General features: G+C 28.6%; 1 protein-coding gene across 1 annotated transcript in view; it reads left to right on the top strand.

Moving 5' to 3' along the window:
- The window catches only part of LOC135930158 (N-acetylglucosamine-6-phosphate deacetylase-like), a 28,543-nt gene that overhangs the window by 1,315 nt on the left and 11,095 nt on the right, over positions 1-16,133 (top strand). Inside the window, exons 2-9 of the mRNA XM_065466941.1 lie at positions 2,672-2,801; positions 2,901-2,915; positions 2,966-3,111; positions 9,674-9,731; positions 11,158-11,346; positions 12,659-12,772; positions 13,966-14,054; positions 14,145-14,274. Of these exons, the coding sequence (XP_065323013.1) occupies positions 2,672-2,801; positions 2,901-2,915; positions 2,966-3,111; positions 9,674-9,731; positions 11,158-11,346; positions 12,659-12,772; positions 13,966-14,054; positions 14,145-14,274 (871 nt within the window). The remainder of the gene's footprint in view (positions 1-2,671; positions 2,802-2,900; positions 2,916-2,965; positions 3,112-9,673; positions 9,732-11,157; positions 11,347-12,658; positions 12,773-13,965; positions 14,055-14,144; positions 14,275-16,133) is intronic.

The following is a 16,133-nucleotide window of genomic DNA, read 5'->3' as shown; positions in this document are numbered from 1 at the left end:
TTTGAATCCGAGAACGTGAATCAATTAAATAATATAATTTATAAAAAGAATTCCGGTCATAGGCGTAGCCGGGGGGGGAATTCCCCCCTTCAGAAATTTATCACTTTGTAAATATCATTTTTAGCTAATAAAAAAATATCCCCCAAAATGAAAGTATATTAAATGAAAATAAATTAAAATGAAAATAAATTAAAATGAAAGTAAATTATAATGAAAGTAAATTAATATGGAAGTATCTTTACCTTGATTAACTAAATATTTTTTTGGTCTATTCTTTATTAATTAAATATTTTCTTGGTCTATTCTATAATTTAAGAATCTCTATTAATTATATAATTTCTTGGTTTCTTTATTAATTCAATATTTTCTTCGTATCTTCAATAATTTACCAATCGTAAAATTTTCTTCTTTTTTAAAACAAAAACAAATTAATTAAAAATCCTTTTCCTTTGTTGCCACTGTATTCCTTTTCACAAAAATCAACAAAATACATGGCTAACAACAGGTTCATAATATATATATTATAATAAATAATATTATCATTTTAATACAATTATAAATAATAATTTAAAATATTACAACACCCCTTAGTCCTCCCCCCACTCCCTGACCCTCAAATATGTATGCATATATCTTAAATAATAATTTAAAAGAAAGAATGTAAAAGTTGATATTATTTTATAAAACTATTCATCATAATTTATAGATTTTTGGGAAAATAAATTTATAAATATGTAAAATGAACTAAAAATGTTTTTTAATAATGTAATATAAGCCAAAAATAAGTCTTAAGACAGAAGTGAAATGTATTATAATTATTAATAATAGATCCAGAAAATTATTAAATAATATAATATATCAAATATAATTTTTTATAAAGTGAGTAATTTTAATTTATTTATCTTAATAAAAGTAAAATATAATTATAAAACTATTGATAAAATTAAGTCATAAATTAAAAATATATTAAAGCACAATACAAACAGTGGAATATTATATGTCGTAGATTTACAGTATATCTAATCAGCGTCTACATGACAGGATTTTCACTGGATGCAAACCCCCTTCAAAAACCTTTGCCTACCCCCCTAAAAAAAATCCCCGCCTCGGCGACGGTGTCTCCCTATTATTATTTTTACCTTTTAAATATATTGATACTCTTTTCACAGAATTTATAAAGGATAACTTAAATTAATCTTTCTCTACTACCAACTATCGATATTTTGAAATGTAAAGAATTTATTTTTTAGATAATAAATTCAATTAAAACCTCCATTATTTACAATGAATTAATTATTATGGCATTATGAGCTTGCTGAAATGATAGCAGAAAGTTTTATTTGGAAAACAATGTGTGTGATTGTTTGCAATATATAGATTTGGTATGAATTGCATTATAATAATTCTATTATAAAAGTATTAATTTTTACATCAATAAATTTTGTCCTTTCAAAATTTAATATATAACCAAAAAATAAATCTTACCACCATTAAAGCAGCCTACCCCTTACCCCCATTAAAGAGCCTACCCCCTTCAAATAAATAGGATGCAAACTGTTCCTACCCCTCCCGCTCATGTAGACGCTGATCTAATTATCAAATGACAATCAAGTAATTTTCACCAATATAGCGATTATATATTTTACAGAAAACTATAAAATATTGATAAGGACATCAGAAAATATCTTTTAAAGACATTGTGGGATGAATAATATGAAGATTAAATTTAAATATCATTTTTACTTAAAATAAATAGATGGCGTTAAATAATTGAATGCAAATTGTTGCTATATTTAATATCAAGAGCATTGATTAGTAAAATTTGTTAAATTATTAACTGTAATATGTCTGTAAAAGTGGAATTTTACCTGTATTTTATAACTAATTCTATATAATAGAGTAAAATCAACTATATGTCTACTTACTTTTTATAAATAAATTTCTTATAATTGTTTGGAATAAATTATTACCATGCTTTTATATTAAGGTATATACAATACAAGTAATTTATTATATTTTTATTTTATATAAACTAATAAAAATATATTTCATATTTGTTCCAGGCTTATTTTTTTTATTAAAATTTGTAAAAATATTTTATGACTATTAATTTTTTAATCCCCCCCCCCCCCCTTATGAAAATCCTGGCTACGCCTATGATTCCGGTATTAAGATAACAAAAGTTGAATCCTAAAGTAACTAATGGATAATTTTGTTAAAACATTAAATAGACTTAAATTCATAAGAGAAAAAAGTATTTTAAATACAACAAATGAACCTGAAGTATAAAAAATCCTCGAAGATTTGATAAATAATATATTTCAAAATAATTATATATTTTTTAGACACTTTTATCTATAAAGTTTGTCATAATCGAATTTTATAGGGCATCTATTAATTTCTTTCAAATAATATGATAACATTATCTAAAATTCCTTTTTTAGTTGTATAAACAATGAACTCTAAAATTTTAAGGGGGCGCTTTAAATTTTTCATAGGAATCGAGCCCTGTGCCCCTCTCCCCTCTCTCCATAGTAACAAATAACAATATAATACTATATTTAATAGTTTTAAACTTGCCCTATAAAGTATAAATTATCCAATTATTGGAGTGATGATAATGAATGAACGAATTTAAAAAACTAACCCTAATGAGATAGGTTTAATTTAAGTCAGTCTAATCGCAAAATCTTTAATTTTAAACAAACTGGATCAAAAACAGGATATTTTGACACAGTTTACAGATTGTTTCATATTAAGGGATCACAAAATATTTAAAGAAGATATATGGGTACGTAGAGGTAAAATTATTGATCCAAAGCCTGTTTTCTTTGATGAAAAAAGGATTGCGGATGAGGTCTATTTTTGTAATAATAACATTATTTCACCTGGTTTTATAGACGTCCAAATTAATGGTAACATTTACATTCCATTATATCAATATATTTAAAATAATATTTACAAGGTGCATTTGGAATTGACTTTTCCCAACTTCAAGATCACCATGACCCTAATAAAGATATTCAATTTGTTGGTGAAAAGTTGCTAAAACATGGAGTGACATCATTTGTTCCTACAATAATAACCTCCCCTGTATCATATTATCATAAGGTTTTAGTATATTATAGAAAAAATATATGATTTTCCTGCAGATACTTAGGAGTATCAAAATTTTCTAAATCTTGATAAATTTAGGCTGCTATTTTAATAACATAGGTGTATCCAGTATTTTTTATAGGCGGAGGGAAACACTTGGGGGTTTCTACAATAAATTTTATTGGAGGTCTTTAGGTTCACTTATTATAGTTATAGGCCTTTGACTATATTATATTTTTATAAAAAATTGTTTTTGGTTTTTACTTATATTTTTATATTTTTTAAAAATTTTAAATTATTTTAAAAGTTATTAAGTTTTACTAATTTTTCATTCTTTATAGTGTTACATTGTATACATTTTTAGGAAAGAGTGGGGGGGGGGATTTTTATTGCTTATATTGATATTTATGAGAACAGCCAAATTTGTTATTAAGGCATTGGTTACATGCATGTTTTATATTATAATAATTATAGGAAAAATATTCAAACAGAAAGTTCCTAGATATTTAATATACGATTTTTGCAAAATAGTTTAATTTTTTTAATGATTACATTAAATCAGTGTTTATTATTGAAATATATCTTTAGGAATATATGAAATTAAGTTATTAAATATTATTAGATAATAATATACAAACATAAAGTTGATATTTCGATATTATATTAATTAAGAAGTGTAATTAATTATAAACTAAATGAATATTATTTTTGAAAGGTTCCATTAGTTGGTGTAACAATCATGCTTGAAAAATATTTAAAATTTTGATTTCACTAAAATTACTATATTAGAGTCCTGCATTGAACCTGTTTTTGTAACTGTTATTGACCAAAAAATTAATTTTAAGTCTGAATCTGACTATCTTGTCCAAATTTTTTTTACCAGCAAGGCCCACCTAGCCTAGCTTTTAAAATTTTGTCCAGGATGCCTAGGTAATTCATCATTTTAAATATAATTTTTTTATTTTGTAAAATTTTTACAAATTGAAATCAAAGGGAATTAAATATATAAACAATTTAAATAAAAAAAATATTTGCACTAAAACAATTTGCCATATAATTATTGGCACTGAAAAAAATATTTATTCAAAAAAAATACTTATTCAAAAAAAATACTTAATTAAAACATTTTTTTTAAGAAATGTGGGGTTATTAAATTTTAATTTGAATAACAATATTTTCAAAATTTGTATCTAATATTGAATTAAGCGTTTGCACTTTGTTATGTAAAATACAAACAATGCATTTCAAATGGTATCGTGCATATTGATAACAATTTATAAACTTCAATAAAAGCGCAAACTAATTAGCTTTTTCGAAAACGTTCAATTAGGTCACAATAAAGGTGTGCTAGTTTTTCTCCAAGAAAGCTTCCCTAGATGAAATCTATTTTCTACAGGAGTGCTTTATTTAAGTAATGTTAATATTTGTTAATTTGGAAAATCATGACCCTAGATGTAAACAAATGGCAATTTAATTTTTCATCTGTACATTTTACAAAAATTAGGCATGTATAAAAAAAATATTAAAAAATTATTATTTTTTTTTTTATCTTTAGCTATCACCTTTTCTGATGGTAAGCTCCTTCAACATCTCTCTCCACTTTTTGTTATTCATACAATCTCTTTTATCTAATTTATACTTCTTTATGTTGGCTCTAACTTTATGGCCCCATTAAAGTTTTGGCCTTCCTCTTTTACGTTTGCCCATCACTTCCAAACTCTCAACCTTATTTCCTATGTAGTTCATAGGCCTTCTCACTGTGTTCCCATACCACCTAAGTCTGTTTACCATTAACTTAGTCTTAATGGGCACTACCTTTAAACTACTTAGTATTCTTGTACTGTGCACTTTATCCTTTCTTGTTACCCCAGCAATCATCCTCAGCATTCTCATCTCCATAGTTTGTAGACTTCTCTCGTCTGATACTTTGGTTGGCCATGTTTCCGAACTATATAGAATAGTTGGTTGTACTATGGAACTGTAAATTTTTCCCTTTAATTTGTGTGGGATTCTTTTGTCAAATAGCACTCCAGATAAAGATCTCCACTTTAACCACCCTTGATTAATTTTACTCATTATCTCTTTTTCTATTGTGCCGTTTGTTTGTATAGTGGAGCCCAAATATTTGCAGCTTTCAATTGCTGATATCTGCCATTTATTTATATCAATACTCTCTGTTTCATCTTCCTCCTAACACCATATACTCCGTCTTTTCTCTATTTACTTTTAGTTCGTGTTTTTCTAGGATATTTATCCAACTCACTAATCTTTCTTTCATTTCATCCTTGGATTCGGCAAATATCACAATATCATCTGCAAATATCATATTCCACGGGACTGTTTGAGGTATTGACTGCTAATACATCTATTACTGTAATGAAGCGAAGTGGGCTGAGAGCCGACCCTTGATGAACTCCTTCGGCTATTGTGAAGCCTGCTGAAGTACCTGTTGTGCTACGGACCATTGTTGTATGACCCATATACATATCCTGTATTATTCTTATATATTTTTCGGGAACCTTTTTGTGGCGTAGCGCCAGATAAGTTTTCTTGGGATTCTATCGAATGCCTTTTCTAGATCGATAAAGACCATGTGTAGCTTTTTGTTCTTTTCCCTGTATTTTTCACTCATTTGCCTAATTGCGTGGATAGCATCAGTTGTTGATCTTCCAGGCATAAAGCCAAACTGAGTCTCTCCTATTTCGATTATGTCTCAATCTTTTTTCTATTATTTTTTCGTATAGTTTTAGAAAGTGTGACATTAGTTTTATGCCCCTGTAATTTTGACAATTGTGTGGATCCCCTTTATTTTTGAAGATAGGAACTAGATAGCTCTGCCTCCATTTTTGGGGAACCTCTTCATTTCCAAGTATTTTATTGTACAGATTTGTGAGGAGATGTATTCCATCATCTCCTAGTGCTTTAAGGCTTTCTATTGGAATATCGTCTGGACCTCTAGCTTTGTTGTTTTTCATATGCTTGAGGCATGTGATTATTTCTTGTTCTGTTATAGGTTGTACAAGGTTTTGACATGGGGAGTGTTCGTCTAGATGTAGTGTGTGGGGATTAAAGTTGAGAAGCTTCTGAAAATATTCTTTCCATCTATTCATTATTTCTTTTCCCTTTATTATCAATTTCCCATTTTCATTTTTGATTACTTTCGTAGCTCCGTTTATATCCCTAGAGTTCTTTTCTCGCTGTTTGGCTAATCTGTATATTTTATTTTGCCCTTCTTTGGTATGTAGTTCTTCATACATGTCATCGTATGCCATAGATTTGGCCCTAGCCACCGACTTTGTAGCTATTCTCTTGGATTTTTTGTATCTTGTCTTGTCATCTGGGTTTTTGGATTTGTACCATATTTTATAAAGGGCTTTTTTTCTCCTTATAGTGGTTTGTACCTCTTCATTCCACCACCATAGTTCTTTGTATGATTTGTTGCCTCCATTTGTCAAGCCTAGTGTCGATTTGGCAGTGTCTATTAATCTGGATGGAAGGTCTGTCCACATTTTTTCACTGACTTGTGAGGAATCTATAGTTTCAATGTTTGCATTGATTGCAAAGGCATTTGTCATTGTTTTTAATTTGCCCCATTTGATGCATGGTTCCATTTTTATCTTGTTTTGAGTGGATTTATTTGAGATGTGTAAATCCATGACTAGTAGCTTGTGTTATGCGGCGATATCTTCTCCTGGGATGACTTTGCAGTCTATTACATCTTTTAATCTTCTGCGAGAGATTAGCATATAATCTATCTGTGTTTTCCTTGTACCACTTTCGTATGTTATTAAATGACTGTCTTTTTTCTTATAGTAGGTGTTGGTTAAGGCAAGGTCGAAGGCTTGCGCAAATTTCAGTACGTGCTCTCCTTCATCATTTCTTTCTCCATATCCAAAACCACCATGATGCCTTTTGTAGCTATCTCTTGCTTTCCGCACATGCGCATTTAAGTCACCACCAATTATGACTAGGTCATCCTTAGGGATTTCCATTACAGCTTCATCAAGGATAGCTCTAAAGTCATTTTTCTCTTCTTCCTTGCAACCCGTTTGAGGAGCATATACTGAAAGGATAGGTAGTATTGATTGATCAATGCAGAGTTTTATCTTCATTATTCTATCAGAGATCCTGTTCACTTCTACTACTGAGGAGGTTAGATCTTGACTGAGGATGATGCCGACACCGTTTCTATTGCTAACAATTCCATTATAGTACAATTTATACCCATCTCCAATCATTAAAGTCTTCTGACCTTTCCATTTCGTCTCTTGTATGCACGCTATATCAACTTTTCTCTTGTTCAACATTGATGCCAACTCTCTCGTCTTACCTTTAAGCGTCCCAATATTCAAACTTGCTAATCTTGTCTTCTTTGCTTTGACCTTTATTTTACTTTTCACAGGGTGGAGGTCTACACCCTGCGCGTCGCTTGGACGGAACGCCCTAGCTTTCTTATTCATATTTCCATTTGTTTCCTTCATTTTGTTTATTGGACAGGTATCCTTAGCACCCGGCTGTCCAGGCCTGTGACCGGGGTATCATCTCTAAGCTCCGAAATTCATCATACTATCTGTCTTTACACATCAGTCATCGAAGAAAAACTTGAAAGTTTTTATTCTCCTTAACAGGATTGAACCTGCGTCCTTCTTCGTCCTTCTGTTTCCAAGCATACATCTAACCCATTAGGCCACCCCGGTGATATTAAAAAATTATTTTAACAACTAAAATTTATTTTTAAGGCTATAAAATTTATTTTTAAGACTATAAAATTGTTTATGTAATTTAAATAATTTTAAAATGTATCCTATCTATTCACACAGCAACGCATACAACTTAGTCTAAAAGATTTTTTGAAGGTTAACAAATTTTTCATATTATTTTAGATAGGCTCTTCAAAATCTTGCTGAAATTATTCGTGACTTATTTCAAAGTAAAGGTTATTATGTTATCTTTTGGGTGTTTACCTGAATCCCCTGAAGTAATTTCTTCGAATCCTTTACAGTATCACTATCATCTATATTAGAAATTTGGCTGTCATTTATTTGCTAATACTTGAATTATACAGTGATTAGCTATTTATGTGTTTTAACACTTCAATCATTTTAATCATGTTTTCTGCAACTCTATATACGATTTAAATTGAGGTCTTACTAATAATTCCTCCCATGAAATTAATATTTATATGGATTTTTTACGATTTTTATGATTCTACAACGTTCAGATTTCCATTACCGTCTATAATATTCTGAGAATTTATTCCTAATTAATATACCTATTTTTGAAATAGTGTTGCAGTATCAATTTTCAACGAAATAAGTACGCCGTAATACTTGTTAATAATTTGGCGTCTTATTTTCTGGTGCAACCTATTTAATTTTAGATTACTGTTCGCTTGTTTATTTTAATTTTTAACAATTGGGATTATTGTATCTAATAATATGTGATGGTATATTATTTAATAGGTTAAAGGAAAAGTTGTTGATGGCGATTAAAACCCACGCACGAGGCATCGGAAAACTTTGATTTGTTCATGATTATTTTAAATGTTTTTGGGATTCCTTCTCGTTTGATGACATACTTGCAAATGAGTAATCACTATTCGAGAATTCACCGGATTTCAAGTTTGCTGCTATGCGGCATGCCCTTTTTTAGATCCCATTTCTTAAATCTCGAGTCCATGTAAATTCGAGTCATAAATAAATTATAATCAAAAGGTATAACTTTATCGACTATCCCAACATTTTAGCATATTCAGAGTAACAATCATTGTCGACTTTTTTTATAATCTATTTTGCTTTCTAGCCATAATTTGAAGAAATCCTGTATTATATAAAAATTTTCTTTAATGTTAAATATTAACAAGATAATCTTCGAAAATCTTTTGGGTGAAGTTGAGCCCGTTGCTCTGACCACTCAGTTTAATGGGGGGTGAATAATTTTATAAAAATAAATTATCTGAAAGAAGATATTAACTAGGTCAGATCTTTCTTGAAATTATTTTGATCATCAAAATTCAAAATATGTGATAAATAAAATGATTTTGAAGAAATTTCTTTGGGATGAGAAATCTGTAAGTCGGCCTCCGGCTCACTATTTAAATATTTGTTCGACCTTTTTAGGACCAATTTTTTTTGTATTAATTTCCCTACCCTTAAATTGCTAAAAACAGTCCCCGAACTGTTAAATTTTTTTAGATGAATTTCCTGGTGCATTTGGGCCTATTCTAAGATAAAATTTCGGATAAGATCCCGATTTTTTGAAAAAAATTAACGAATTGGTCGGAATTAACGAATTGGTCGGACAATTTATTTATTATTTTTTCGGATCAGATGAAAAAATGGGTCTGTCTAAATAATGTTTAAAATTATGATAGGGTCTGTGGCCATGTGAGTAGGATAATTAAATTTGGATTGGAGGACATAATAAAAATTTCCACTAAAGTTGAATTTAAAAATCTTCACCCTCTGCTCCACTCATGTGAAGGACGCCTTTATAAAATCTATTAAGTTATCAATTTATATTTATGCATAGATTTTTAATTATATTTATTCAATTAAAATGTTTTTTTTTATTAAAGATTCTTCCTAAAATAAAGAAAACCAAGATTCCCGATCATAGATGTGCTAATGTTTTGGGTGAGTTTTTAAATATTTTTTATTTATACAATCATTAATATAATTGTTATAATTCAAATATTATGTATATGGTTTATATGTAATAGTTATTTTGATAAAAGACATAATAATCATCAGTTGTATAGAGAATAGGTTATTTGTTCCAGTGGCCCTGTGGGTTGGTGTAGTTCTAGTCATCTCTAGTAATTTTAATTTGTATAATCGTCATTGTCAGTTGTGAATAGGGGGATAAGTGGTTGGAGTAGTTTTTTTAGTTCTAATAGTACTGTGAGTTGGTGTACTTCTAGTAATCTCGGTTCTTTAGTAAGTTGTATAATCGTCAGCGTTAAGTTAGGGAATAAGTAGTTGGAGTAGAGCGGGCAATCTCGTAAGTTGGTACAATTCTATTTGTCTGTAAGCTGCTGCCTTTTTAGGCGTTCTCTAACTTGTTTGGTTCTAGTTGTCTCACTGTCCTATTTTTTGATATTATTCAAATATATATTTTATATATTTATAATAAACAACAAACAATTAATTTAAGCTACCATTATTTTTTACTAGAATTAATTAATATTATATATTTTTTGATTAGTAAAATAAAATATGTTTAGCATAAAAAAAATTTTGTTTAGTTCAGTAAGAAAAAATATGAAAACTATTATTGCGGAAACGGCATTTTGCGAGAAAGAAAAATCCCCAGGGAAAACAATTGGAGATAGCTAGAGTTAGATATATTTTACCAAATTAAGTATCAAGTTAAAACCTGATATGGGGAAGATCTTATATGAGATGGCTACCCGTTGATATAATCAATAGATATTTTTTTAACAAACCAGCATATTTCACAGCCGTATAATCATATATCTTATTTATTTTATCATAACTAAACCTGGTCTAAGGTCTGATCTGATGTGAATTAGAATTAGTAGGGTAAGATTAAAATAATATTAATATAAATATTTTTTTGCTTAATTTTTTTTTAAAATATCTAAACTATGTATAAATAAGCTATAAAGGCCTAATGTGGGTTACTAGGGTTAACTTATATTAGATGACTTCAAATTTATTTAAATAGTAAATAGTCAATTTATTTTAATTGTAATATAATTAAGGTAATGGGGAAAAAATGTTTACTGCAACTTAATCAAAAGAATGGGGGAAAAATTTATTTACTGACTATTTAATTAAAATAATGACGGAAAAATATGTTTATTGACAATTCTTATAATGGAATTAAAAAATGAATACTGATCAATTTGTTATTTATTCTGATAAAAATAATTTTTTTGAAAAGGCTGAATATTTATTATAAAATACTGGAAAAATAGATAAAATAGCTCAAATAATATTCTCAGTCACTTGAAAGCAAGGCTTTTATAAATTAGAGGCAAACTTTTTAAAAATATTTAAAACTCAATTTTTAAAAAATTTCTTTTAAACTATAAAGGTGTACACTTAGAGGGCCCATTTATAAACCCATCCAAAAGAGGCATTCACCAGCCCGAATTTATATACAAACCTTCTTCCATATCTTTGCCTCCTCTGCCTCAAAATGGGGCCCTAACGCAGCAAGTACCTACTGTTTCCCATGATCGACCATTACTTTATTCTTCTTTAACGGAAGTTTATGGATCAGGTTATTTTTTAAGAAAGAAAAAGTATTTGATTAATTACATTAAAAATTATCCTTTTTTAAAATGAGTTTGTGTATCATACTAATCCAAAAGAAAATATCCCTGAGAAAAACCGAAATAAATCCCTAGGAAAAAAAAACCCATGGAATTTTTTTTACCCATGTTTATTAAATTTATGACCTAATAATAAAGATATTTTTATTTGCATTATAATATATACATTCATGAGGTCACAAAATAAGTTAATTTTTTTTAACGACTCGAATTCATTATTTAAAGGTTACTCATATACCCTCCATAAAATATTCTTAAACAAGATAAGATGGTGAAGGTGATGTTCAAGTTTAATAATTTTTTTATGTATGGTATATAGTGTTAAAAGCCAGATTTGGGTCGAATTTTAGAAAAGGTCCGATTAAGATTTTGACGACCAAATTAATTTTTATGTAAGCCTCGAGTTTGGCAAATACTTTCTGCCATCTATGAGCAAAATCTCCAGATTTACATAATACTATTTTGGCTAAAATTAATCAGACCATTTTTAAAAATCCACCCATGTGCTTTTTAACAACACTAATGGTATATCAAATACGACTTTTCCAGGGTTAATTAGATTCATTAAATTTGTTTTATAAAATATATATTTTCAGACAATATATTTATAAATTTTAAAATTAAAATACAATAATAATATTATTTTTATCTTTATATCGTATAAAATGATACATTATTAATGCTTAATTTTCTAAATACCAGGAGTTATAGTGTTAGAGAAATATAAATCCAAATTTGTAAAAAATAAAATTCTAAATAAAAATCGGCAAAAAATGGAAAAATTATTTCACATTTACCTCACCCTCTACCCCCACTCTTACTTTACCCAACCTTCATACATTATTATGATAAAACATTCCTAATAACTCCATACCACTCTGGTTTGGCCTGGACCAATCCTACGTTATGTGAGAGAATTTCAAAAAGTGTTTATAAGTTATTTGAAATTTTTCAGGGGGCTTTTATTCCTGGGATTTTTTTTTTCTTATTACCGTATCATATATATTTATTTTCCGAATGGAAACCCCGTTTCACTCCATTCAATCAAATTTTTTTTTGGTAACTTGGATTTTAAAAAAGGCAAAATGAAAATGAAAATAAATATAATATAAAAATAAGATAGAAAAAAAAATGAACGAAAGAAGGAAAAGGAGATAAGTGAAAATATAAATGAAGAGAAAAAATAAGAAATATAATAAAATGATGAAAGGAATGGAAAAAGAAACGTTTTTTATTTAAAATATTAAAAATTAACCAAAGGTTTTGATGAGCCCGATTCAGCTCCTCTCATAATAACATTAGCTCCCGAATATGTGGGAGCTGACAAGGTAATCGAAAAACTCACGCGAGAGAAGGGGATCCGCGTTTCCTTAGGTTAATTTATCTTCTAGTTATTTATAGCATAAAATAAATAATACTATTGATTAGAAAATATTGTAGGGTTCTATCTCCGGTTAGATAGAGTGCTACTCTTAAAAACAGTGCTATTTGGCAGGATTGAATAGATTGATTACTTATATAATTGAATTACAATTACTCTTTTTGTAAATAAATGTGATTTGGTTAAAAGGAGGGAAGCAATTGTAATTGATTACAAAATAAAGGCTATTCCATGTCAAATCGATCATGATTCTACCGATCCCTTTTAGAATTGTTAAAATTTTTTAGAATTATTTTCATAGGTGGAAAAATGAGAAAGCCGTTTATTTTAGGTCACTAGGACACCTGGTTTCCGAGATAGAGGGCCTCAAAGGTGTGAAAAATAGCCGCTTTCGAATCTGTAAAGTTTTAAAAAAGCTTATATCGAATATCTAAAGGTTTATCGGAAGAAAAGAAAATTTGACACAATTTGAGCTTTAACCTCTTGTTTACCTATATTAATTTTTCTGCGTTTTTATGCAATAAGGGGAGTTGGTTTTCGGAAAAATTTTTCCCCTTTTCCTTTTTAGACACATATAGCGACATCTATTTTATGCAAAAAATTTTAATTTTTGGTAAAAATGCAATTTCGGAAGATCCGATAGCATACCAAAGGTTTTCACATCGTATACATATTTATAAAAGGTGTCTAAATACATTACAAAAAATAAATTTCTAAAACCAACTCCCCTTATTGTTTAAAAACATGGTTTAAGCATATATAAAATTTTCTTCTTATGATTGACCTTTAAATATTTTTTTTACCTACAATATGATATATTACATTTATTTTTACCATAAATAGTTTTGAGATAAAGCATTTTAAAAATACGGATTCCAAAGTCACTATATTTCGAACCTTTGAGACCCTATATATATCTCGGAAACCAGGTGTGCTAGCATGATAAAATAAACGACTTTCTCATTTTTTTACCTATCTAAATAATTCCAGAAAATTTTAAACAATTTTAAAAGGGGACGACCGTAAATATGCCTTTTTTGATCTATTTAACACATAGAATGGCTCATAAGTAATACGCAAATTGTACACAAAATACTGATTTATTATTACATTATGCTTAGTTTTAGTTTTCTAATCAAAATTTTTGACATAACACATAAAAATAAAATGTCAATGATTTTTTTAGGACATTCAATGGCCAACCTGGAACAAGGAGAGAAAGGTGTTGAAAGCGGTGCTTCCTTTATAACCCATTTATTTAATGCAATGCTTCCGGTAATAATTACATTTACATATTTGCTTTGCTCTCTGCATTTTATAGAGATTATCGAATAGAAAAAAGGAATTTTTTTTTAAAAAATATAGTTCCATCACCGAGATCCTGGATTGGTCGGCCTTTTAACAGCATGTCCTCATATTTTCTATGGAATGATAACGGACGGCATTCACACCAATCCTGCTGCTATCAAAATTGCGCAAAGAACTTTGCCCCAAGGTTCATTTGCAACCATTTAATAATTTAACGATTGATACCAATATTTATTTTTGATAAAACACTTTAGGTTAAAAATTTTTTTAATAATCATGTTTAAATTTTGAGTCCTTAACTGGTTATGATAAACAAATATAGGCATATATTATTTGATGTCTTCAGGCGCGTGGCCAGGAATCTTCTACAAATAAGGAGGGGGATGATTTTTTATACAAAATTTATTAAGAACTCTCATCATATTTTATAAATTTAGAATATAAAATACAAATATATTAATAAGAGTGAAAATAAATTATACATAATATTATTAAAAATATATTTTAGGCATATAACCCTGTAAATAAATTACATAACATCAGAATTAAACATATGATGATTTCAAAAAATTTGATCAATATATATTCCTAAATAAAATTTTAAACTTTTTTCTTTGTAAATGAACCGATTTTTCAATAAGTTGCTCTGTAAGATCAAATCTTTATGTCTATTAAATAGAAATAATCAATTCAATTAATTTTCTGATGTCCCATTTTTGAGATAATTTTTATTCTCAGTAATGAAAAGATTCTCTTATTTTTTTGCTTATTAGTATTGTTGCCAAAAATATGCATTAATTTAAATATATTTGGAAAAATCTATAAAATATATTTTATCAGGGTTGTGTATTTGACCGGTCAAATACGTTTCGGTCAATTCACCGCTATTTGATCGGTCAAATATGGTCAAATTCAAATAAATGTTTTTTAAAGTCAATATTAACTATTTTGTATATAATGGTAAAACGAATCTAATATTAATTTTATAATATTTTTCAAATTCTTTATCATTCAATAACGAATGTTTAGCTCTCCATGGCAGAGTCATTTTCAGATTCAGATTCAATATTATCATTTTCTTTAATATTTTTTAATCAATTTTCCTGTTGTCGAGATCTTCAATTTTCTGTTTTAGTAAAAATATTAAATCAAATCAACAATTTTTTTCTGAATTATAGGAATTATTAGTAAAAGGCTACATGGGCGTGATAATTGTTAATTTTGAAACAAACAGATAGATTGGAGTAGTGGTTTTTTAGAATGTTGATAATATGGTTCAATGCTGATAGTGTCAGAGCATCATGGTTTACGTTATCAAAGGCCTTACTAAAATCTATAAAAGTGAAGTAAGCAGGTATTTTGTATTTCTAACATTTTTGTATAATTATTTTTAATGTAAGTATTGGTTCCAGTATGTTTTTATTTGGTCTTTAAGCGCAAATATATTTCGGGAACAAATATGGTGTAGATGTCATAATCTTGTTCTTTAGGAGGACCATGAAGATTTTAGATACAGAAGATGTGAGGGCTATAGCACGATATTGTAAATTTCTTAGGGTCTTTGGTCTTAGGGAAATTACACAGTAAGGATTGTTCCATTCCTCTGGGGTTTTTCCGCTTTCCGAGATTTTATTGAAAATGGATAGAAGAAAGGAAGATACTGTTATGGGTGCAATTTTTAGGTATTCGGCAGTAATATTGTTAAGCCCAGGAGTTTTATTTTTCCGCAGTTTTTTAACTATTTTTCTATTTCATTTATAGAAAAACTCGACGGGGGCGGGGCTGGGTTCATATTTGTGTTTGTTGGACAGAATATTTTCCTTGAATCATAAACCATCATGTAATAATCTGCTCTTCTTGGCCAATGATTTTCCTTCCATTCGCTAAAACTAAGTGGGAGTTTGGAACTTTATGGTTTACAGAAATATTTTAATTTTTTGAAGCGTCATAAATCATATTTTCTTTCATGTCCTAATCAATTTCAAAGGCCTTTCTTACAACATAGATTCTTCTATCTCTCCGCAGCAGTTTCTGTATATCTTTCCA

The sequence above is a fragment of the Gordionus sp. m RMFG-2023 genome, chromosome 5 (assembly GCF_954871325.1).
Source record: "Gordionus sp. m RMFG-2023 chromosome 5, tfGorSpeb1-WG-v2, whole genome shotgun sequence".
In the NCBI taxonomy this organism is placed as follows: Eukaryota; Metazoa; Nematomorpha; class Gordioida; order Chordodea; family Parachordodidae; genus Gordionus; species Gordionus sp. m RMFG-2023.
This window is presented reverse-complemented; position numbering and strand designations above follow the sequence as displayed.